The 24906-nt window shown below is 35.4% G+C and overlaps 3 protein-coding genes and 1 long non-coding RNA gene across 4 annotated transcripts; 3 read left to right on the top strand and 1 right to left on the bottom strand.

Annotated features, from left to right (window-relative positions):
- The first annotated feature begins 1569 nt into the window (after positions 1-1569).
- Positions 1570-6712, top strand: LOC122076071. Its single transcript, XR_006139422.1, has 4 exons — positions 1570-1868; positions 2189-2229; positions 2323-2412; positions 6579-6712. It is a non-coding gene; the product is annotated as an uncharacterized LOC122076071 (long non-coding RNA).
- An 11-nt stretch (positions 6713-6723) lies between these two features.
- Positions 6724-7794, top strand: LOC122076070. Its single transcript, XM_042641353.1, has 2 exons — positions 6724-6921; positions 7022-7794. Exon 2 carries the CDS (start codon positions 7100-7102, stop codon positions 7583-7585), a length of 486 nt encoding a protein of 161 aa, XP_042497287.1. The 5' UTR covers positions 6724-6921; positions 7022-7099; the 3' UTR covers positions 7586-7794.
- A 2864-nt stretch (positions 7795-10658) lies between these two features.
- Positions 10659-14178, top strand: LOC122075295 (E3 ubiquitin-protein ligase RZFP34-like). The gene is made up of 11 exons (XM_042640266.1): positions 10659-11051; positions 11136-11223; positions 11395-11454; positions 11955-12065; positions 12156-12199; positions 12292-12332; positions 12435-12517; positions 12715-12806; positions 12918-12987; positions 13085-13126; positions 13216-14178. The coding sequence occupies exons 1-11, from the start codon at positions 10951-10953 to the stop codon at positions 13366-13368; spliced, it is 885 nt and encodes a 294-aa protein (XP_042496200.1). The 5' UTR covers positions 10659-10950; the 3' UTR covers positions 13369-14178.
- A 1565-nt stretch (positions 14179-15743) lies between these two features.
- Positions 15744-18406, bottom strand: LOC122075968 (alpha carbonic anhydrase 7-like). Its single transcript, XM_042641205.1, has 8 exons — positions 18152-18406; positions 17948-18061; positions 17587-17804; positions 17186-17292; positions 16803-16905; positions 16542-16706; positions 16222-16275; positions 15744-16131 (listed from the first exon to the last, which is right to left on the bottom strand). Exons 2-8 carry the CDS (start codon positions 18045-18047, stop codon positions 16024-16026), a joined length of 855 nt encoding a protein of 284 aa, XP_042497139.1. The 5' UTR covers positions 18048-18061; positions 18152-18406; the 3' UTR covers positions 15744-16023.
- Positions 18407-24906: the final 6500 nt, after the last annotated feature.

The following is a 24906-nucleotide window of genomic DNA, read 5'->3' as shown; positions in this document are numbered from 1 at the left end:
TTATTTACATTTTTTTTTTTTTTTGGTAGATACTATTTCTTACATTAACAATAGGGTTGGTCTATTTCTATTAACAATAACAATAGCAAATCGGTATCTTCATGTGTTTGTGTAGTTGCTTGTACGTGTGTGTGTGTGTGCATGAGCACGCTAGTGCGTCAATGCGAGGGACTACATGCATATAGGATACATATTGTTATCATCAAGCTGGTGAAGTGATAAGTTGCACTAACATTCTTTCGGTTGTCGTTTTTCATATTCTAAAAAATGATTAAAGTTAGGGGTAGAAAGAGATTTTTCAAAAATAATTTAAAAGTAACTTATCATTATATTATTTTCAAGAATTTTCTTTTTTCTTTTTCATATAAAAATTCAAGAGTTGATATTGTCCATATGAAATGAAAAAAATTTACTATTGCTGAAAAAGAAATGTGTAATATTTAAATCAATTTTGCACCATCTTTTTCACCAACTTTGATTACAATAAGATTTAAAAAAAAAAAATATATATATATATATATAACATTTTTTTTTTTAATCATTACAAACTAACCCTATAGGAATACTAGTCAAATAGATTTTTAAGTATTGCCAAGCAATGAGGAAATTCATGGACATACCGACATAAGTATATGACTCCAAGTCCCCAACACCAACACGTCTTGGGGATCCCGATAGTTGAATAGGGAGATAGGAAAATAAGAAAATAATTAAAATTATTATTAGATAGATGATTGATGATGTAGCTTGATGTTAGGTTTGCATATCTTTTTGGGTTATCTGATGACTAAAATCCTACATGACGTGTTTAGACTTTAGATGAGGCTCATGAGATGGGTGTGAAGTCGATTTTGTGAATTTGACAATAACCTTTAAAATTAAAAGATTGGGACTTCTATTGGATAGGCATGCATAACAAAGAAATCTTCATAAATCGAGAAAACTCTTTGAAGCATCATGTGGACCAAGGCCATGGATTTGAACCAAATTGGTTCAACGCCATTCCCTTTTGTTTGAAAAAAAAAAAAAAAATCACTCTTGAAATTTGTAGGAGGATCTTTGAGGTACGATCAACAATCATTCTCATTGGTATAATAAAATGAAAGAACAGACCATGATCTAACAAGACGAAATCAACAACAGATATTGCATTGTTGAAGTCGCAACCTGGAAACACAAATTCAACTAGCTGGATCAAAAGATCAACCAACGTTTCAGGGTTGGGTCGGGTTCAGGTTGAGGTCTCAACCCAGCCCAACCTAATCTTGCTCAAAATTTAATCTGGATTTTTTATATTAGAATGTATGGCTTCTATTGGTATTTTATTTTTCTATACTTTTTTAATGTATAAGATGTGAATAATAAAAATAGATCAATTAAGGTTAATCCAAACATTGTAGAAGCTAAAGTCAACCCAATCTAGTTCAGTCTGACCCAACCCGGCCTTAACAGGGTCAATTGGTGCCGATTGGATTGGTATTAAACCGACAGGGTTGGAGCTAAACATAAAACTGACAGTACTAACTTTGATTTGATTGAATTTTGAGAAACTAGAGAGTTAGTTTAGGGGGCGTTTGGTTCGATTTATCCATCGGACCAGATCCCAGGGAATCAGTTTCCGATTTAAATTAAACCGTTTGGTTCATTTTTGTGAAAAATCGGTTCGGAGTCATGGTGGCCAGTAGAATCAGGGTAACCAACTAAAAACCATGATTCATCCGGATTAACCTCAATAGGTTAATCCGGAATCGAGTCACGGTTCCGGAGGTTCGTATAAAAGCGATGGATTCAAGTTGAATCCATTTCCACATCATCCTGCGATTCTGCCGATGAAGTCCGACCGAGGTTCAGCGACGGTGAAGCAACAGGTCTGCAATTCTTCTTCTCCTTCTTCTTCTTCTTCTTATTCCTCTTCTTCTTCTTCTTCTTCTTCTTCTTCTTCTTCTTCTTCTTCTTCTTCTTCTTCTTCTTCTTCCTCTGTTTCCTCTGCTTTCTCGATCAGAGTCTTCTTCCGCTCATCTTCTACTGCTTCGAGATCTTCTTCCTCTTCCTCTTCCTCTTCCTCTTCGTCTTCGTATTAGTTTTCTTCTTCTTCTTCTTCTTCGTATTTTTCTTCTTTCTTCCTTCTCTTTTTCTTCTTCATTATTTGTGTCTAGGGTTTCTAACATTTACCCTCTGGCCATGACAGCTCGCATCTGAGAAGAACACCTAAAACCGAGTTGATTGAAGGTGAGATTCCCCTCTTATTTGTATTTTTCTTTGTATTCTTGAGCTTCATTTGTGTTTTATTAGGATTATTGAAGTTCGGTTTCTATTTTTCAGGTTGTAACTTCATATCTAGGGTTTACCCTATTTCCAAATCAGACGATCGACTCCAAGGTTTGAAGAACTAGAATCGAAGCTTGATTTAAGGTTAGATTTCGACATTTATGTGATTTTTTTCTTCTTTGGAACCGTGTTCTTACTGTAATGTAAATACTCTTCTTTGGAACCGTGTTCTTACTGTAATGTAAATACGGTTTCCAAAATTATTCCACATTACACCAACATTTTCCTTACTGAATGAATAACAAATGTACCCTCTTAGAGGAAGAAAGGTTTCTGATAATTTTACAAACATGCTTATTCTGTTGCCCTTGCCACTGCTGCGGCAGCTGAGGCTGCAGTTGCTGCTGCTCAGGCTGCAGCCGAGATTGTTCGTCTCACAACTGCGGCTTGGTTCTCTGGTAAATCAAAGGAGGAAGTGGCTGCTATCAAGATTCAAACTGCATTCAGAGGATACTTGGTATTAGCCTTGTTTCAAATAACTCTTACTTTGTCCATTTATATCCTTTCCCCCATTTTCAAGTAATGCTTATATTTTATAGAATGTTTTCTTCATTTGTTTTAATATTTTAAACAGCTGCAACACCCTTTTTAGGTATACCTTTTGATACTAGCATTGGAGCAGCAGATATTTTAATTCAAAGAATATATTTCACTTTTGTATCAGGATGATTCAGGACAAGTAAAACTTCTTCAATTCATGATGTTTGTGTAGAATCTTTCTTTTTCCAAAAGCCACAATTTTTACCCTGAGAAAATTCAAAACTGAACTTGAATAATTTCCCAATGTGAATCTTCTGTTATCAATATTAAGCCAAGAATATTATTTTTTAATTATTTTTATAGGTTCTTATATAAGTTTACTAAGATTTTGTCTTTGGTAATAGTTTATATTTTTTTTTGGTGGGAAACCTCTAAGATCACTTTCTGGTGTCGAGAATGAAATATTTGCACTAATTATGTACTAGCTTTATTTTATTTATTATTATTATTTTTTAATTTATTGTTATTTAGTTATTTTTAGGTGTACTATTATTTTTGGCTAAGTTTCTCTTGAAAACAAATATTTTGAAAAGTTCTGCTCGGCAAAGCAATAAATAAAAGAGTGAAGGCAATGTTGGGGGAAGAAAACAGAACAGAGCAGAGCTGTCTTGGGCAGGTCTTTTATCATTTCCAATATCTTTTATCATTTTAGAACAGAGGGAACACGGGAATATGCAAGCAGAAATCTAAGAGGAAGAAAGGTTTCTTATTTCTTATCATTACACCAACATTTTCCTTACTGAATGAATAACAAATGTTCTGCCATTCGATGGCCCCAACTTGAATTACAAACTACCCCTACTGAACTTCATCTCTGACAGAGCAACACATCACAGGATTGGAATTAAAAAAATAAAAAAGAAGAATAAGAATAACTACTCTTAACTTTCCTTGTTCTGGTCTAAAAGAAGCATTTGCCATTAGAGAATTAAACATCATCCCATACAGGGAAAAAGCAGTTTCATGTTTTTCCTCTTTCCAAATTTGGTTTCTGATAATTTTACAAACACCAACAGGCATAAAACTGATACTGACACTCAAAATAATCCCTTTTGGATGGTAATATAAATAATTCGGAAACAAAAATATCAATCAGTGTTGTACCAAAAGAAGAAATATAAATACCTCTGAAACAGCCATGAATTGGTGATTGGATGTGTTGAGTTCCAGATTTTGGTTACTGCCAAGCAATCAGATTTGCAGGTTGTAGATTCAGTAATGACACAGGTTGGGTATTCTCGATGAATTAACCAACACAGATAACTTTCTTACTTGTTCTGAGCAATATTCCTTTTGGTTGATCTTTGTCGTTATATATGTTCAAGACCTTTAGGCTTGATAGTGAAAAACTACTACTTTTAATAATACCTTTTATATTAATAATATAGTATAACATCATTGAGCAAAACTATTATTTAAGATATCAAAACTGATATGAAAAAAAAATCAACACATAAAATTATTTAAGATATCAGAACTGGTTTGAAAAAACAAACTTAGAAATGAGTTCAATCAATTTCTTATAAGTAATATGAATCCCATAAAATTATCTGCTCCTATTACTATGATTCTATTTGTTTATTTCTAGTAATATGAATCCCATGAATTTTGGTTTCATGTTCTGTTTTTTGGGTCATGTAGACAGATGAATATCTGACATGGTATGTTATGGAAGCAGAAAAAAAGGTTGAATCTCACAACCTTCCCATGGGTACTCAGTAACAATTTGTTTTTTCTTTGCCATTGCTTCTTTTTACCCCATTACATGAGCTCTTGATGTCTGTTACGATTTAGGAAGAGTCCCCTATCTTCTGTCATGTGTGAATCTTTTAATTTTTTGTTCTACATCAAACATGAATTGCATTTGAAAACTTGATTTCCAAATTTGTATAGTGATTCCAAGATAGGTGAGTAGAAGACAATATGAGTACCATTTCCAAATTTGTATAGCACCAATTTATTATTTTTTCAATTTGAATGTAGATTTACTTTTACAATGGAGTTTGATGAAGGCTACAGGAGGCGAAGGAAAATCATAATCTTTGCAGCGACTGCTGTTGTTATAGCAGTCGATCAGTATATAAAAAAATATCTGAAGAAAGAGGCATACCGTTGTGAACCCCTACGTGGTATTACTGAAACAGAGAGAATTATCGGTCACACTGATAAAACATGTCGAGAACAAATAAGGTTAAGCAAGAGGGCTTTTTTTAGTTTAAGTCATTTGATTAGGGAGAAAGGTCTACTGAGGGATAGCAGATCTGTGCAAGTGAATGAACAACTAGTTATGTTTCTACATACAGTAGGACACAATGTTAAAAATCGCGTCATTGCACACAAGTTTGGACATTCTGGTGAGACTGTCAGTAGGTACTTTAACATTGTATTGGGAGCAATCATTAAATTGTACCCGATACTATTGAAACCTCCAAGTGTCGCAGTGCATCATCGGATAACAAATAATGAAGGAAGATTTTACCCTTATTTCAAGGACTGCATCGGAGCCATAGATGGGTCCCATATCCCTGCGTGGGTGCATTTAAGCGACCATCCGAGGTTCCGTGATAGGAAGGGTGATATTTCCCAAAATATCCTTGCTGCCTGTGACTTTGACATGAAATATACTTACATTCTTTCTGGTTGGGAAGGATCAGCATCAGATGCTCGAATCTTAAACAATGCATTACATAGAGACGGCGACGGAAAATTGGTGCTGCCACAAGATAAATATTATCTCGTTGATGCTGGGTATGCTAACCAACAAGGGTTCTTACGTCCATATCGAAACGTTCGATATCATCTGAAGGAGTGGAGAAATATTGATCAGTCACCAACTGATAAAAAGGAATTGTTTAACCTGAGACATTCACAATTAAGAAATGTGATTGAACGTTCATTTGGCCTCCTGAAGTCAAGATTCAAGATCCTGAAAAACCAATCAGAATATCCTTTCAAAACACAAGCGAGAATTGTGTTGGCATTTGTGTTGTTGCATAACCACATTCTTACACAGAATAATGTTGAAGAAGAAGAACGATGACTTGATGAAGAGGATGAAGAGGTTGAAGAAGCTAGTACTAGTACCCAATCCACTTCTCACCAAGTAAACGATGATGTTGAAGATGATAGTTCTGATGACGAGGATTATGCGCTGGAGATTGGTGATTGGGATCTATTTCGAGAACAAATTGCTGACCATATGTGGGCTGATTGGGTTGCAGCCGATTTGTCCAACTCAGATTGAGTATTGAAGAACTATAATATTTGTTATTGATAATATTGCAATTTGGAATGTAAATTTTGATGTGGACAAATTTAAATTTTTTTTTATTTTGCATGGTTTGGGATGACTGTATAAACATACTTGGAAGCAGATTTTATTGTAGTATGTGGACTATTATCTAAATTGCAATATTAGGTATATGGATTCCAATATTTAGTAATTGTTATTATTGCTTGATTTAAATTTTTTTTGTTGTGGGATGCATGTATGTGGACTATTATATAAATTGCAGTACAAGGTTTATGGATCTCTCAATTAGTAATTGGGCTTCTTGCTTGGTGTCAAATTTGTGCTGTGGGATGCATGTATGTGGACTATTATCTTTATTAAGCAACTATTAGGTTTATGAATTTCCCAAGTAGTAAGTGTTAATGATTGCTTGGTATTAATGAAATATACTCACATTGTATATGGTGTATTTTGTTAGTTTTGATGTGATGGAACCAACAGGAGATTCTAATAGTAGGTCACGGGACATTGCTTCATGGCCTAGCGCCGTTTCTCATTACATGTTGGAGTGTGTATTGAAGCAGTACAAGAGTGGTAAGGGTGGAGATAATGGACTGAAAAATGAGCAGTTCATTGCAATTGCCAACCAACTGAAGGAGAATTTTTTTACTAGTTACGACTGTGAACAAGTGAGAAACCACTTCCGGATTTGGAAGCAAAGGCTTAGAGCATTGAGTGACCTACAGAAGCAAAGTGGATTGGGTTGGAATGCATCTGAATTGAGATTTGATGCTCCTCAACACTTCTGGAATGATTATAGGGTATAATGGGATTCTTTAAATTGTTCTTTCTATATAATTGTGCGTTTTTTGTTTCTTACTTACAACATAAGCACATTGACATTGTCCTTTATATTGCTAGAAAAAAGAACAAAAGTATTGGAAGGAACATAGTGTGCTCCCAATTCACCTTGAAGTTGGAGCTTTGCTAAGGAAAGAGATGGCAACTGGGAATGATTCAACAGTCCCCTCTGAAGCTGCCACTGAAGTTATGATGGACGTGACAGGTACTCATGTTGAGGGAATAGGGAACAATGATGGTGTTCACTATGAACATATTGAAGAAGAAGAAAGTGTTCCTTCCACTCCCATTGGTAGTACCAGCCGTTTGCGAGGAAGACCTTGTGGGTCCGTCAATAGTGGCAGAGAAAAGAGGAAGAAGGGTGTAGCTGAAAAGGTGGTAAGTCCATTGAAACAGATTGCTAACTCAATCGAGAAGATGGTAATGAGTGAATCTCAGACTGAATTTGGGAGAGCCATTATAGATGCTGTTGATGCCATTCCAGACCTCAATTTTCAACAAAAGTTTAAGGCCAAGGAATATTTCATGGCCAAGCGGAATTCTGCCATTATCTTCTTGGGAACAAAAGTAGAAGATAGGCGAAATCTGCTTGAGATGTACTTGCCAGAGATTGAGAAGAATTGAGGTGATAAAAGTAAGTGTTTGGATGGATATCCGACAATGGTTTTATTGAGCAAGAAAATGTATCTGTTTGGTTTAAGTAACTTTTTGGTTTATGTTAAGTCTGTGACAATGGATTAAATGTAGTATTAAGACAGGTTAAGACAATGGTACTTCATATGTTTCTATCTGAATGATTTCAAGGTTTAAATATGGACAACATCATTCTTATTTGTCCATTTATATTTTGGTTTATTTGGTATGGTATATATAGGGAACGCATAAGAAGCCAATTTATTTGGTTTATGTGCCATTGAAGTCTCCTATTTTTTGTCCATCACACTCAGATGGAGGGTGTACTTAATAGTATTTTCTATGCATATAGACTATTGAAAATGTTTGTGTTAACTTACAGATGACATCGAATATATCCACTTGTGATATTGCAAAGTGTGATTACTGTGGGAAAGGTTGCTCAGTTTTTACTTCTAAGTCAGGGTCACATGTTGGAAGGAAATTTTTTAAATGTTCAATGAATTGTCACTTCTTCATGTGGGTTGACCATCTTAAGATGTGTGACTGTGGGAACGGTCAATGTAAGGTCAGAACTGCGAAAACAAGTGCAAATTATGGTCGATATTTTTGGTGCTGTCCACAATCAACTGGGGTATGAATTTTTTAAATTTTTTGTTTAATTTAATTTTGTAAACTTTTTTCAGATGTTTAAGATTTGAATGTTTATTTTCTTGTATTCTTATAAAATGATTATATTTGCTTTATAGGTTGAAAACAAAGGTTGTGGAATGTTTGAATGGATATCAAGTTCAAGCCCAAGTTGTGATACTTACAGACTCCACCTAGGTCCTATGCTCAGAAACATCAACTTCATCATCTCCTTCCCCTTCATCAGACTATATCAAAGGATACTTGAACGGTGCAATAAAAGAATCTGAGGGTCATATGAGGATGTTGAGAGATGTTCTTGACGTAGTCAAGAGCTTGATTTAAACAAAAATGTATGATGAACTTTTTTGGAACTTTTTAGAAAGAAAAGTCTGAAGCCATTGTAATGATATTGAGTTCATTATCTATTTTTTTTTTTTCATAGAAGTACATGTGTGGACCAAATTGTATTTTTAGGTTTTGTTTGTGGGAATTTTTTTTTTAACAGAACATGGGTTCAAAGACTCAAAGGTAACAAACAGTTGGGTTTCTAGAAACCCAGCCGAACCTATCATGTTTCACCCCTAGTCTAATCTATCTAATGCATTATTAGAATTTGTAAGGCTTTACTTCCCTTAGTGGGTCTGAAGTGACAACTACGGCAGTTGATAACATTTGACAGGTCCTCACAATAGCATAAATATTGGTTAAGAGATTTAGAGACTTGAGAGCAAGTGTGGATCTCTGCTATGATTGGATGATGGCGATATGTGCTCTACTCCCACCTCTTTGAATATATTTCATTTTCCATCACTCCCCTTTGTTTAGCCATTTAAGAAGATAGCTGCTAATTTAGTTGGTTGGTATCCATTATCCATAAATTAAAGTTTAGAGACTTCAAGAGGTCATGGTTCCATTCTCCTGCCTGCACAAATTTCCAATTCAATATAGGGAGCCACACAAAGCAGCGATCTTCTATCTTCTTCTTCTTTTTTTTTTTTAATAGAAGATATACTTATTTTTAATAGGGTTTTTCTTTTCATATTAATATTCAATTATAAACAAATCAAATTTCATCTTTCTTAAACCAAGAGAATCGTCATTTCAGAGTTACTTTGTGGTTATTACTAGAGGTGCATCTGGATTGGGCTGAATTTGTAAAACCTTAATCCAACCCTAAGTCCCCTTAATTAGATCAACTCAATCCTATCGTACTCTAATTAATCTTGATTGGGGTGGCTGGACCGGGTTAGGTTGGGTTGGGTTGGATTAACCCCTGGTTGATACTAGTAATTCCTATTTTTTGTCATTTTAAGATTAGACAAGGTTAATCCTGTTTTATTATTATTATTAAAGTTATTATATTTTTACCAAAAAAGTTATTACATTATTATTTACATACGTTATATCGATATATGTAGGGACCTAAAACCTTAGCCCAGGCCTACCCACAGTGGCTTTCCCTTTACAATTTCACATATTCAAAAGTCGCCTAATTTTTGTCCACAGCGGCTTGAGATGGAGCCACGTCCGCAGTTGCTGAAAACTAGAAAGTGATTGGTTCACTTTATTGAACACTTAAAAGGCATTTGAGGGCAGCCACTTGCTGATCGCCAGGGCCTTAGGCAAAGCAAGGGGTGTTAATCGGTTGATTTGGTTTGGTTTGGTTTGATTTGATTTTAGTACAAAAATAATAAAATTGAAATCAAATCAATAAAGAAATTTTGATTTAAGTTTACATTCATTTTGATTTTGTTTCAATTTGTCATTGGATTGGTTTTGGTTTGGGTCTGGGCTCAGTTGACCAAACAATTTATTCAATATCATAATACCCCAAACCGAGCCGAGCTGAGCCGACCGAATGAGAATAGCCTCTTCCCACTGGTTTCCCCCCCACTGGCCCCATTACACAAAAGTTCGTTTGGTTGACGTGTTGTGGGCCCCAGTCCTCGTCAGCTCCTTCTCAGTACCTATCCACTCCTCTCTCTCTCTCTCTCTCTCTCCCCCCGTCTCAATCACATGCCATTCCGGTCAGGTTCATTGTTCAATGATTCATCGAACAACGAACACCAGCTCAGTCAGGTCCGACTTTATTTACTGGTCTAACCACTACCTTCTTTAAAATACCCGATAACCCGCGATCAGGGGTGAGATAAACGATTGAAGATTAGGTCTAAAACCGTAATTCAGTATCTTCGAATACTAGGTTTGGATCCACGCGGGTTTTCCCGCCAACACCGACCCGGTAGTTATAAAAATGGGTTCTCCCTCTCTCTGTCTCTGTCGCTCTGTCTATCTATCTCGGGAATCACGACCACTCGCTTTCCACAGTCCTTCACGAGGCCAGCTTTACAAGGGAAGACTGAAAAAACAGGTAGAATTTCGCTACCTCGCCTGTTCATAACCAGGTCATTCTTAGCTCAATCCTCTTCTTTTTTTTTTTTTTTTATAAGAAGCTCAATTCTTCTTCTCCTCCTTATTTTACTGATTCGCTAAGAAATTTCCTCCATTAATTTTCCGAAATTTCTGACGTGCTTTCTCGTCAGCACGAGATAGAGATAGAGATAGAGATAGAGATAGCGATAGATCTATAAATTATATTTTGAAACCCTCAAATTGTTTCAACTTCAATTGGGGGTTCTTTTCTTTCCTTTAATTCCCCGTTGATTTTTCGGGGTTTGTTGCTGCTCAGCTAAAGAAGAAATTAAGCTGTAGAGATCAAGAGAATGTCGAGCGATATCGAGAACCAATTTTCTCTGGCATCTGAATCTATTGAATCCCGTAAGAATGACGAATCATTGATGGAGCTTGGATCTGGAGATTTCGGGTATTTATCACTTCTCTCATTTTTTTTTCCTTTAATTTTTTGTGGTTATTTGAATTTTATTTTTGAGCGCAATTGGATGTGTAGGTGTGCACATTACAGAAGGAGATGTAAAATCAGAGCCCCTTGCTGCGATAAGATTTTTGATTGCAGGCATTGCCATAATGAAGCTAAGGTCGAGATTTTATTTTTATTTATTTTTATTTTTATTTTTTATTATTTTTTATTATTTTTTATTTATTTATTTTTTAATTTGAACCTTACCAAAATAAGGGGTTGATCTTTTTCATTTTTGTGTGTCTTTTCCCCTATTTATATTGAATTATTGATGGATATCTTGAAACAGAACTCGATGGAAGTTGATCCGCTGGATAGACATGAACTTCCTCGCCATGAAGTGAAATATGTTAGTTTTTCACATTCTTTTTTCTTTTAAATGTTTTGTAGGAGTAAATGATTAATCTCATCTTCCTCTTTTATGTCATTTGAATACGTACTGATTATATCTGAATCATATATGAGTGACAAATATCCTGATTTTGATAAAAATATTGTAAATTTATTACTGTTGTTGTTGTTGTTTTCCTTTTTCTCACTTTTGATGGCTCAACTATATCATTGTTATTTTGTGGTTGGGAGGTAGTTGGGGACAGGGGAATCACATTAGCCTCTTCTTCTCTTTTTCTTGGTTTGCACATGTTCTTTGGAATCTTGTAGAAGTCATGAATTTTGTAAAAAGGTACCTAGTTATGATAAGGTATATCTTCACCTTAATAACTTGTTTTAGGGTTAGATCCTGTTAACCAGGTTATCACTGTCACATTTGTGCCATTGTTCCTTTGATAGGCACTTAATTATCTTTCATTGGAAACTGAGCACATAATTCATGGATGAAAATTGTGATTGGGGATTGATCTTCATTTTTCTTTTCTTTCTCAGATTCAACAAAATTGTATTAACTGTGGGGTTTGCATGGGGAAATACTTCTGTGAAAAATGCAAGTTCTTTGATGATGATGTAAGTCTTTCAAAGAGCTTCTTATGTGAACTTCGACTTGTTTTGCACATATAAATGATTTTTAACTCAGCGAGCTGGTTCCAATGCCAGGTCTCAAAGAACCAATATCATTGTGACCAATGTGGAATTTGCAGGTTAATATTTTTCTCCTAACATCTAAAGGAATTATTAACCTAAGCTTTCAATGAATTCTGACCAATTTGTATATTGTTTGTCGCTGTTACAGAACTGGAGGACAGGAGAACTTCTTCCACTGTAATAAATGCAGTAAGTTAAAATGATCCTTATTCTAATGCTAATTGGAGTTGATTTCTCCATCATGTTTTGTAGTTTAATTGATGTTTGGGGATTTTGGAATTCCTGCCTCAGGATGCTGTTATTCGATGTTGTTGAAGGATTCACATCGATGCGTGGAAGGAGCAATGCACCATAACTGCCCGGTCTGCTTTGAGGTGAAAATTGAAAGAAGGAAACAAAAACTCTCTGTCATCCCTTTCCTTTCAGACTTTCAATTGGTTGTCTTTGTTGTTTATAAGTCTTATTTCTAGAGTTGCAAACACGTAAATTTTATTTCTGGAGTTGCAAACATGTTATTAAGAAAATAAAAGGGACTCTCAGAGACCTGAATTCTACCATAATTTGTATGCAGTATATATTTGATTCAACAAAAGAGATTACTGCCTTAGGATGTGGACACACAATACATTTGGACTGTTTGAACGAGATGGTGCGGCACCTACGGTAAGTATTTCGCCAAGGAGACCCAGTGCTTTATCTTGTGTTCACTTGTGTTTGCTTCTTTGTTCCCTTGAAAGAGGAAAAATAAAGCTTGATGTTTCATATTGATCGCAGGTTCACATGCCCTGTTTGCTCAAAATCTGTTTGTGACATGTCAAGAGTGTGGGAAAGACTTGATAAGGAGGTACATTTATGATATATAAAATCTGTTTTGGAATTGTGTAGGCATATGCTTATAATCTAAAATGTTAATTTCTAACTCATGCTGAAAATCAATGTAGATTGCCTCGACACCGATGCCCGAAATATATCAAAACAAGATGGTAAGGGACAATAAATGCACAGATTTTGTAATTACAACGCTAAATATGGTAACAAGTTTGTTAACTAATTTCTTGTTGTAACTGATTAGGTGTGGATCCTGTGCAATGATTGTGGAACATCTTCCAAGGTCTGTTTCCATATTGTGGCACACAAGTGCCTGAGCTGCAATTCATACAATACTAGGCAGACACAAGGAGGCCCAGCTTCCTGCTCATCAGGGATCTCAGAAATGGCGAGATAATAACTTTTTAATCAAAGCTTTCTTTGTGAAGAGCCTTTTTCTTCCATGGGTGGGAAGCCACGATGAATTCCATTGAATGATGAAATTTTCTTTGGAGGAAAGGAATAGGAGAAAAGTAAACGTCCAATACTTCTTTGAGGGGTTATTATTTGGAATCAGGGGAGCTGGTTTTTGAGAAATGGCTGCTTCACACCACTACTGAGATGTGCTCTATGTTGTCATTGTACGTGATTTGCTGTTGCTCCTGAGCGACTGGATAGATAGTTGACATGATCTGCCCATTTTCTGATAGGCAGGCTCCAGTCTAAGTGCTAGTTGGCTTTGGCTTGGGATTAAGAAAGGACTCAGGGAAGTTAGAGTTGAAAACAAGGAGAAGAAGAACAGTACAAAATGGTGGACAAATTCCCTGGGAACTCTTTGCCTTATTCACTCCATTCAATTTAATTTGAAAGAAGTTGAGCATAGATTTAGGATGAACTTCTTTGTCATCCTCCGAAAAGGGAGTGGTTACCGGCAATATTTCTCCACCTGAGTAAGACAGCAATGAATATCTTCATACAAGGGCTGGTCAAAAGCAGGCTTTTGAGTAATCGGCAATGGACACTGCCATTTCGATTCGAATAGGCAAGAATCTGCCTAAAAGCCCTAGAAACTCTGATCTGAATCGGCCCGATTTGGGATCGTTTTTCAATTACCACTCCCACCAATCCAATCCTTATTTCTCAAACCCTGATCAAAAGGCAATTTGAGACTTAAGGTACAGTGACTTAATTTCTATTGAATGAAAAATTTGGCAGAGTTATATGCAAATTTACAAACTATGGATCAGATATATTAGTTCACACAATAAAAGGAAACAGGACTCTTAAATAAGAACAATGTCACTGCATCGAATACAGTGGAACCAAAACACAGACCCTTTCTGGCTCTGGATGCAATATTTAATGTACAGATCATAACATGGCTATATATGATATAATTATTTTCCAGAAAGCAATTCCAAACTCCAAATATTGGAAGGAGAAAGTAGAAACTGCAGGAAAAGAAATTTTAAGCACTGTTTTTGGACACTGGTGCATAAAAAATGAGGCACTGAATTGAATTGGCTAGGTCGGTTTAAACAAACGGACACACGTGAGACCAAACCTTATTGGCCCAATATTGTCAAATATTAATGAATTCAAATGGATTCATAAAGATCATTAAGGTTGAGGGATAAAGCTTCGATTTGCCTCTCATTGGTGCAATGGGTTTCTAAAGATTGAATTGTATGACACCTTAATTTATGGGTGTATTTAGACCATGGGAGGGAGTCTCTGTCACGCTTCATGGCCCCTCCGCCAATGTGCACTGGGTCATTCAACAGGGGTGTGATTTTTCTTTCAAGGTGAGCATAGTGTTCATTTCACCCTTCTTGTGTCTGGGCGCAGTCATCAGGCAGCCTTCCTTTTTCCTAAGTTTTCATTGAGAATGCACATTGAATTATTCAGTTCTTCATCTATTTTAGACTTGTATGAATCCTTCTTTTCTCAGTCTCTTTCTTCTTCGAAAAGTCACGGTTGTTGTCTGTGTCACACTACCAATATGTATTGGATGTTTCAGGCCGATACAGGATCAAAACAGTATTTTTTTTTTCTTTCTTTTTAACAGAAAAAAAAAGGTATCCATGGCATACAAACGATTCATATCCAACAGATATCACTATCGATCACAATCAATCAGATACTTATACCTAAAATCATTCTCTCTCTCTCTCTCTCTCTCTCTCTCTCTCTCTCTCTCCCCTATAAATTATTGATGGGATAAGACGGCAATATGGATACACCATCCTCGAAAACTCCAGAAGGTGAAGAAAAGATAAATATGAATCAAGGTCTAGTTTTCACCATTTTAAAGTCTAACTTCAAATTCTAAGTTCCAAGTTCTAAGTCTTAACTTCAACTGCACATGAATGCGATATGTGATGCAGTCAAGTAGTAGATCACCAAAATTCTTTCAATTAATTTGACATCTAGTCCTAGCTAGATATTTATCACAACTCATATCTCCATACATGCTTAGAGGGATTGGAATAGAAATTGGAATCGGATTAGGTGAATCACCCGATTTGAATTGGAATCAACTGAGCTCGGTCCTAATTCCAGCTGATTTTTATAATCTTTTTTTATTAGGTTTTCCTATTATTTCCTTCTTTTGGTGAAACTTATCTGTTACAGCATGGTTCTCATGTTTATTGTATAAAAAATTCTAAAAATAATCATAGATTTTGAGAAATCTTTGCTTCTGTTTTTCAAATTCTAATTCCTGGGTCCGGTTGATACCAACTTATTTCAAATTCTAATAACTTGAGAGAGAGAGAAAGAGAGAGAGAGAGATGGTAAACAGAACTCCACCAATATTTTCACTGCATTAATGTTCTAAACCCTCTGTACTCCCTACATAAATGCTATTTCCATAGAAAAAAAAAAAAAGTGCCCAACAGCCATATTAAAAAACAGGGAAAGCTTCCCTTTATTGTCTATAAAATGAATGAAGAGTACTACTGCATATCTGAGGATCAAAATTGAGCTCTCCAAACTCCATTATACTGTTTGATCTCTTCAATGTACAAGCATTATAGAATATATGCCAATGCAGAAGATCAAAAGAATCAAGTCACTCATGCTTTGGTGATTTCTGATTTTCTGGATAAGTCTTGGGTTCGTAGAGCTCAATCAATCGATCATTCAGTGGTTGTAATGGTCTTGCATTCGATTCAGCAGACTGCAAGGAAATCATCACCAGTTTTATCACGTAAGCAACACTACATGCATATGGTAATCAACCCAATGATTTTAAAACTTAATTACTTACGTCATGAACCGCCCTCCGTAATAGCTTCACTTGCTCTGCAGAAACAGTCCTCACCTGTGAATCCAGTATAGACTAGTAAGTTAAAGGAAATTCCATTATCTAATATCTGGAACTAACTTGAGGTGGAAGAGATAGAGAGAGAGGAAATAGTTGGAGTTGTTGTGTTTGTTCTTTTGTTGTTTCTTAGTTTTTGAATGGAATTATTGTAATACCCATTTTCACTACTTGGGCCAGAGGTTTGACCCTCTTGTAATCCTTTCTTCTTGCACCTTCTGACTGTAATTTGTTTAATTAAAATAAGAAGGAAGAAGAGTACGCACCCTTTTAATGATCGTCCACTTGACACCTTCTGTGCAAGGAGGAGTAGTGAGAGAACCCACATATCTGTAATACTTCCTTCCACCCAACTTTATGTGCTTTGGATTAACCATCCCAATCGTAATCTCGTTTTCGGTATCAGCTAGCACATTTATTTCTTCCTCCAACTGCCCAAAACACAACACATCCATATAAATCTAGAGAGAGAGAGAGAGAGAGAGAGAGAGAGGATTTTATTGAGGGCCTGGGAGGTTTTTGCATACCTCAGAGAGAAAGGGATCAGGTCGCCCAATTTTGTAAAGGACTCCAATCACTGCGAAGCCGAGATTTGAGCTTTCATGAAACATGTGCAGCTCTGCGGCAAACCTGAAGAAATTTTTCACCAAATTGAGCCACTTGAACTTTGATGGTTGGGCTAATTATACAACATGCAATTTCAACAGTGTGGTCGACTCCCTAGCTAGGAGGGCTATCTCTCTCACGTGTATGCAGTTTAGTCGAATTCCGATTCATTGATTTTAGAGATGTGTGATGCTCTATTCAATAGTATGAATAAAATTCCCCTTCCCCCTCACTCGGGGGTTGGGGATCTTTGCACACAGGAAAAAAAAAAATGTAAGAGAGAGACGTGGAGAAGTTAAAACACCTCTTGCCATTAATGGTGTGCTCGGAAGGAGAGTGCCAGTGGCACTGCCGGAGCTTATAATCAGTACCATTGATGTCAATTGACCCAGCATCACCTTCCCATTCAAGCTGTGTCCATGAAACATAAAAGAAGAGAAAAGATAGTTAGATTTTACCTAAAACCTACCTCATTTCTGTGTTCTGTCTCCCACCCTCGGGATAAATCAATCAAATAAAGTTCATAAAGAAGCATCAATACAGCAAATTAATCCAGATCCAGTGATCAGATAAAACTTCATATTTTCTATTTCCAAGTTACAATCTATGCAATCAGTTCCTCATGGCCTTGTGACATTCAGAGATTGATTTCTCTGAAATTCATATATCCAAAGCTGTTAGAGAGAGGTGATTTGATTTGCTAACCATTATATCGTGGCCTCTATTCTTGAGAGTTGAATTGGCAGTCCTGTAATCTCTCTTGAGCTTCCCCAATTCCGACACCACTTCCACCCTTTGATGCAACAAGTCAATGGGGGATTGCATTTTCCCATTATTACAAGCTTTCCATTCTTCATGAATTTCACCCCAGTGCTCTGGTCCTTTACTACTCCCTTCCAAATAATCAAATTCTTTCTCATCCTCTGCACCAAATAAATCATCATTATAGTTAGAAAGATCATACATTATGTGCAAATCCATCTCATTGAAACATTGAAACATTGAAACATTAAAACAAATATAATATATGCAAACAAGGTAACTGGGTTAGTTTCTCATCATTTACCAACTTCCTGTGACGTGGTGGGTCTTAAATTCAAGATCAGAAGTAGGAGGAGAAACCCAGTAATACTAGAGAAGATGGGTATGCGTAGTTGCTTCATCATGTTGCAGAACAACGCTGGATTGAGTTGCAGAAGAAGCAATAAAGATGGGTATGAAGAAATAAAGAGAAGTAATCCAATGAGAGAGAAGTGGTAGCTAATCTTACCTTAAATAGGTACAGAGGTCGGAAGAAAATGCCAAATCCTTGTGAGTTTCTTGGTGTCTTCGAATTTCCAAAGGAGGAGGAGATTTTAGGGACAGCTCATTGACCTGAAAGACATCAATACACGTACGCAATCATCAATTAAAGAAGATTTCTTTTTTTTCTTTTCAAAACCGAGTAGTCCTTTCCCACTCCTTTGAAAGCTCGAAGCTTTATTGGAGGTTTGGTTTCAGACTCGCAAGTCTATTTAACAAGTCTTCCAAGACTCGATTAGTCTTCAGACTCTTAACCTCTAACACCATCGCTTTCACTAAATTGATTACAAATGGCATCCTACAGCCTGTGTATTTGCTACTCTTCTTGTCCCGACCGCACGCGCTTGATGGGATTGCTTGTCATGGCTCAGGACAGCCCTGAATGTTTGGTTCTTATTTTATTTGTGGGAAAAGAACATGTACGTTACTCTACGCCAGGTTTTCAATTATTGGTATTCATTGACCATATTGGTCATATCCTGCTGTTATCAGCTGATATTAAGTCCTAATGCTTGATTGATTTGGACTGGTTAGTTGTATCGTTTTAAGGATAAAATATTAAAAAAATAATACCTTCTAAAAAAAGTAACAGAAAAATCGAGCAATGCTCGTCGATTTGATTCAATCCGAATTACTATTGGTAATTATCGACATCGATAGCATCTCGTAAATCCATGTTCTACGCTAATCACGTCAATTCCAAGCTCAATCTGACAGAATCGATCAGATATGATCGTTTAAAGACTAGCTCAATTCACACCAATTATTAAACATGTTGTGATCAGGCTCAGCTTTTTTATAATAGGTTGTACACAGTGCAAGGAATAAGCCCGATGGCACCCAACCAGCCTCGCCCATTCACAGGCTTGACCTGACGCCACACATTTAGTCCCCGTTTATATGTATATTTTGAGTTTTTTTTTTTGGTAGAATAAGGTATATATTGATATTTTTATGAATTATTGAATATAAGTAAGTGTAATGTCTTTTCTAAATTATTGATGATTTAATAAAGCATATTAAAGTTTCTTAAATCAAACATAATTAAGGCATATTTAGCCCATTTAAGGCCCAATTAGTTTGATAAGGAGAAGCTTAGTTAAAGCCCGAAAACTGACCAAGCTCGACAAAGACCGACTTATTTCTTAAATAGGTAAGTCACGGAGGGTATAGGCCCGGCTCGACCTGACCGATTGACTCCCTTACCCTACATCTTCTCATCATGATTTTTTTTAATCTTTTCTTTTCTTTTCTTTTCTTTTCTTCTCTTTTCTTTTCTTTTCTTTTCTTCTTCTTTTTTTTTTTTTTTCATTACATGATTACCACATGACGACAAAAATGGCCAATTTATAAGTGAAATTCGGTTTTTTTCTGGTGGACCTTCAAGATCAATGATAGACAAATAGCCAAATAAAAAAAACCAATCCCATAGACCAAACATCTATCATATATTCATATTCAATAAATGATAATTAATTGATAATAATTATATATCAGGGGAAGTCCAAGATTAAATATTTAGCTTCGTTTATCATTATTTTCTTCTTATTCTCCTTTTCTAAAGGATGACACAAATAAGCTAAAGTTTGTTTCATAGGATTGTTCAGACCGTTTGATAACGTTCTTGCAGTTTCTATGTTTAGAAACAATAGAAACAGTTTTCCACATTTCGAGAAACAAAAACGGATTTTTTGGTGTTTTATAAATCTGTTTCTCAAAAGTTTTTTGTAGACATAATGCCACTAAAAAAACTTAATAATATCATCGGATGCCCAAAAAAGAGAGAGGGTTCGGTTGCCTCTTTTTATGTTTAAATAGTTGAGAGATTTATCGGGTATAATAGCCTTTATTCTCTCTCAAATTTGTTTCTAGAATTGTAAATATACATAAATTAATTTGATTTATGTTTCTGGAAATGGGTGAAACATAAAAACTTTATCAAACGCTTTTTAAGCTGTTTCTCCGTTTCTGAGAACAAAGAAACGTAGAAATGACAGAAACAGAACGTTGTTAAACGGTGCCTAAGTATTAGTATCGTATCAGCCATATTGGTCATATTGTATTGGTATCGGTTGAAACCAATTTCTGATCCCTGACCTATCCGGATCGGTTTGTCGTATCGTTTGAGGGGTAAAAAAAGTAAAAAAAAATTATACCTTAAAAAAAAAGCAAGGGAAAAATCGACTGATACTCGTCAATCCTGATTCGATCCGGATTGGTATCGGCAATTACCGATACCAATACCGATAGTGTCTCCTAAATCCATGCTCTACACTAACCACGTCAATTCCAAGCTCAATCTGATAGAATCGACCGGATACGATCATTTAAAGCCCAATTCACACCAATTATTAAACTTCTTGTGCTCCGACTCGACCTTTTATAAACAGCTTGTATGCGGTGTAAGGAATAAGCCTGATGGCGCCCACCCCCTGGACCATTCAAAGGCTTGACTTGACGTGACACATTTAGTCCGACCGTTTATATGTATATTTTGAATTTTTTTTTTTTTTTTTTTTGTAGTATAGGGTATATATTGATATTTTTATGAATTATTGAATGTAAGTGTAATGTCTTTTCTAAATTGTTGATGATTTAATAAAGCATATTAAACTTTCTTAAATCAATCATAATTAAGGCATGTTTAAGGCTTTAATGATACATTAGCCCCATTAAGGCCTGATTAGTTTGATTAGGAGAAGCTCGGTTAAAGCCCGAAAGCTGACCAAACTCAAAAGAGACTGACTTATTTCTTAATTTTTTTTCATTACATGATTACCACATGACGACAAAAATGGCCAATTTTTAAGTGAAATTCATTTTTTTCTTGTTGACCATCAAGATCAATGACAGACAAATAGCCAAATAAAAAAAGCCAATCCCTTCTCCTTTTCCAAAGGATGACACAAATAAACTAAAGTTTGTTTCATAGGATTGTTCAGACTGTTTGATAACGTTTTTGTTGTTTCTGTGTTTAGAAATAGTAGAAACGGTTTTCACGTTTCAAGAAACAAAAATAGATTTTTTGGTATTTGATAAACCTGTTTCTCGAAACGTTTTTTGTAGACATAATGCCAATAAAAAACCCAATAATATCATCTGATGCCCAAAAGGAGAAAGGGTTCAGTTGCCTCTTCTAAAATGGGGAAACGGAACAACTTATCAAATGCTTTTAGATGTTTCTCCTTTCTGGGAACAAGAAAACACAAAACAAAAAACGAACATTGTCAAACGGTGCCTAAGTATTAGTATCATATCAGTCATATTGGTCATATCGTATTGGTATCGGTTGTGACCAATTTCTGATCCCTGACCGATCCGGATAATACTCATCGATCTGATTCGATCCGGATTGGTATCGGCAATTACCGATACCGATAGCATCTCCTAAATCCATGCTCTACACAAACCACATCAATTCCTAGCTCAATCTGACAGCCTTTTTATAAACACGTTGTATGCGGCGCAAGCAATAAGCCAAATGGCACCCACCCTGCCTCACCCATTCACAGGCTTGACTTGACGCAACATATTTAGTTATGAATTATTGAATGTAAGTGTAATGTCTTTTCTAAATTGTTGATGGTTTAATAAAGCATATTAAAGTTTCTTAAATCAATCATAATTAAAGCATGTTTAAGGTTTTATTGGTGCATTAGCCCTTTTTTTTTTTTTTTTTTTCATTACATGATTACCACATGACGACAAAATGGCCAATTTTTAAGTGAAATTCATTTTTTTTCCTGTTGACCTTCTAGATCAATGACAGACAAATAACCACATAAAAAAATCCAATCCCATAGACCAAACATCTATCATATATTCATATTCAACAAATGATAATTAATTGATAATAATTATATATTAGGGGAAGTCTAAGATTAAATATTTAGCTTCATTTATCTTTATTTTCTTCTTTTTCTCCTTTTCTAAAGGATGACACAAATAAGCTAAAGATTGTTTCGTATGATTGTTCAGACTGTTTGATAACGTTTTTATTATTTCTGTGTCTAGAAACAATAGAAACAGTTTTTCACATTTCGAGAAACAAAAATAGATTTTTTGGTGTTTGATAAACCTATTTCTCGAAACGTTTTTTGTAGATATAATGCCACTAAAAAATCCAATAATATCATCAGATGCCCAAAAGAGAGAAAGGGGTCGGTTGCCGTTTTTTACATTTAAATAGTTGAGAGATTTATTGGGCACAACAACATTTTTTTCTCTCTCAAATTCGTTTCTAGAATTGTAAATAGACATAAATTTTGATTTATGCTTCTAGAAATGGATGAAATGGAACAACTTTATCAAACGCTTTTTAAGTTGTTTCTCCGTTTCTAGGAACAAGAAAATGCAGAAATGGAATGTTATCAAACGGTGCCTACGTATTAGTATTGTATTGGTATTAGTTAAGATCAATTTCTGATCCATGACCGATCCGGATCGGTTAGTCATATTGTTTTGGGGGTAAAAAGGTAAAAAATGATACCTTTTAAAAAAAGCAAGGAAAAATCGGCCAATACTCACTATCCGATTAGATCCGGATTGTTATCGGAAATTACCGATACCGATAGCGTCTCCTAAATCCATGCTTTACACTAACCATGTCAATTTCATGCTCAATCTGACAGAATCGATCGGATGCAATCGTTTAAAGCCCAATTCATACCAATTATTAAACTTCTTGTGCTCGGGCTCGGCCTTTTTATAAACAGGTTGTATGCAGTGCGAGGAATAAGACCGATGGCGCCCGCCCCGCCTCTCCCATTCACAGGCTTGACTTGAAGCGACACATTTAGTCCGACCGTTTATATATATATATATATTTTATTTTTTTTTGGTTTTTTTTTTTGTAGAAGATGGTATATATTGATATTTTTATGAATTACTGAATGTAAATGTAATGTCTTTTTTAAATTGTTGATGATTTAATAAAGCATATTAAACTTTCTTAAATCAAACATAATTAAGGCATGTTTAAGGTTTTATTGGACAATTAACCCGTTTAAGGCCAGATTAGTTTGATTATGAGAAGTTCAGTTAAAACCTGAAAGCCGACCAACTCGACAGAAACCGACTTATTTCTTAAATAGGTAAGTCAGAGAGGGTATAGGCCAGGCCTTACCAATTGACACCCTTACTCTACATCTTCTAACCATGATTTTTTTAATCTTTTTTTTTTTTTTTCATTACATGATACACCGCATGACGACAAAAATGGCTTAAGTGAAATTCATTTTTTTCTGGTTGAACTTCAAGATCAATGACAGACAAATAGCCAAATAAAAAATGCCAATCCCATAGACCAAACATCTCTCATATATATTCATATTCAATAAATGATAATTAATTGATAATAATTATATATAAGGGGAAGTCTAAGATTAAATATTTAGCTTCGTTTATCATTATTTTCTTCTTATTCTCCTTTTCTAAAGGATGACACAAATAAACTAAAGTTTGTTTCGTAGGATTGTTCAGATCGTTTGATAACGTTCTTGCTGTTTCTGTGTCTAGAAACAATAGAAACAGTTTTTCACGTTTCGAGAAATAAAAACGGATATTTTGGTGTTTGATAAACTTATTTCTCGAAACGTTTTTTGTAGACATAATACCACTAAAAAACCCAATAATATCAACAGATGCCCAAAAGGGAGAGAGGGTTTGGTTGTCTCTTTTTACGTTTAAATAATTGAAAGATTTATTGGGCACAACGGCCTTTTTTCTCTCTCAAATTCGTTTCTAGAATTGTAAATCGACATAAATTAATTTGATTTATGTTTCTGGAAATGGGTGAAACAAAAAAACTTTATCAAATGTTTTTTAAGTTATTTCTCCGTTTATGAGAACAAATAAATGTAGAAATGACAGAAACAGGACGTTGTTAAACGGTGCCTAAGTATTAGTATCGTATCAGCTATATTGGTCATATCGTATTGGTATCGGTTGAGAACAATTTCTGATCCCTGACCGATTCGGATCGGTTAGTCGTATCGTTTGAGGGGTAAAAAAAAGTAAAAAATGATACCTTTTAAAAAAAGCAAAGGAAAAATCACCAATACTCGTCGATCCGATTCAATCCGAATTGGTATTGGCAATTTTCGATACCGATAGCGTCTCCTAAATCCATGCTTTACACTAACCACGTCAATTCCAAGCTCAATCTGACAGAATCGATCGAATACGATCATTTAAAGCCCAATTCACACCAATTATTAAACTTGTTGTGCTCCGGCTCGGCCTTTTCATAAATAGGTTGTATGTGGTGCAAAGAATAAGTCCGATGGTGCCCACCCCCTGGCCCATTCACAGGCTTGACTTGATGTGACGCGACACATTTAGTCCGACCGTTTATATGTATATTTTGATTTTTTTTTTGTAGTATAGGGTATATATTGATATTTTTATGAATTATTGAATGTAAATGTAATGTCTTTTCTAAAGTGTTGATGATTTAATAAAGCATATTAAACTTTCTTAAACCAATTATAATTAAGGAATGTTTAAGGCTTTATTGGTGCATTAGCTTGTTTAAGGCCCTATTAGTTTGATTAGGAGAAGCTCGGTAAAGCCCGAAAGCCGACCAAGCACGACAGAGACCAACTTATTTCTTAAATAGGAGGTAAGTCACGGAGGGTATAGGCCCGGCTCGGCCCTACCGATTGACTCTCTTACTCTACATCTTCTCACCATGATTTTTTTAATCTTTTTTTTTTTTTTTTT

The sequence above is a fragment of the Macadamia integrifolia genome, chromosome 4 (assembly GCF_013358625.1).
Source record: "Macadamia integrifolia cultivar HAES 741 chromosome 4, SCU_Mint_v3, whole genome shotgun sequence".
Taxonomy (NCBI): domain Eukaryota; kingdom Viridiplantae; phylum Streptophyta; class Magnoliopsida; order Proteales; family Proteaceae; genus Macadamia; species Macadamia integrifolia.
This window is presented reverse-complemented; position numbering and strand designations above follow the sequence as displayed.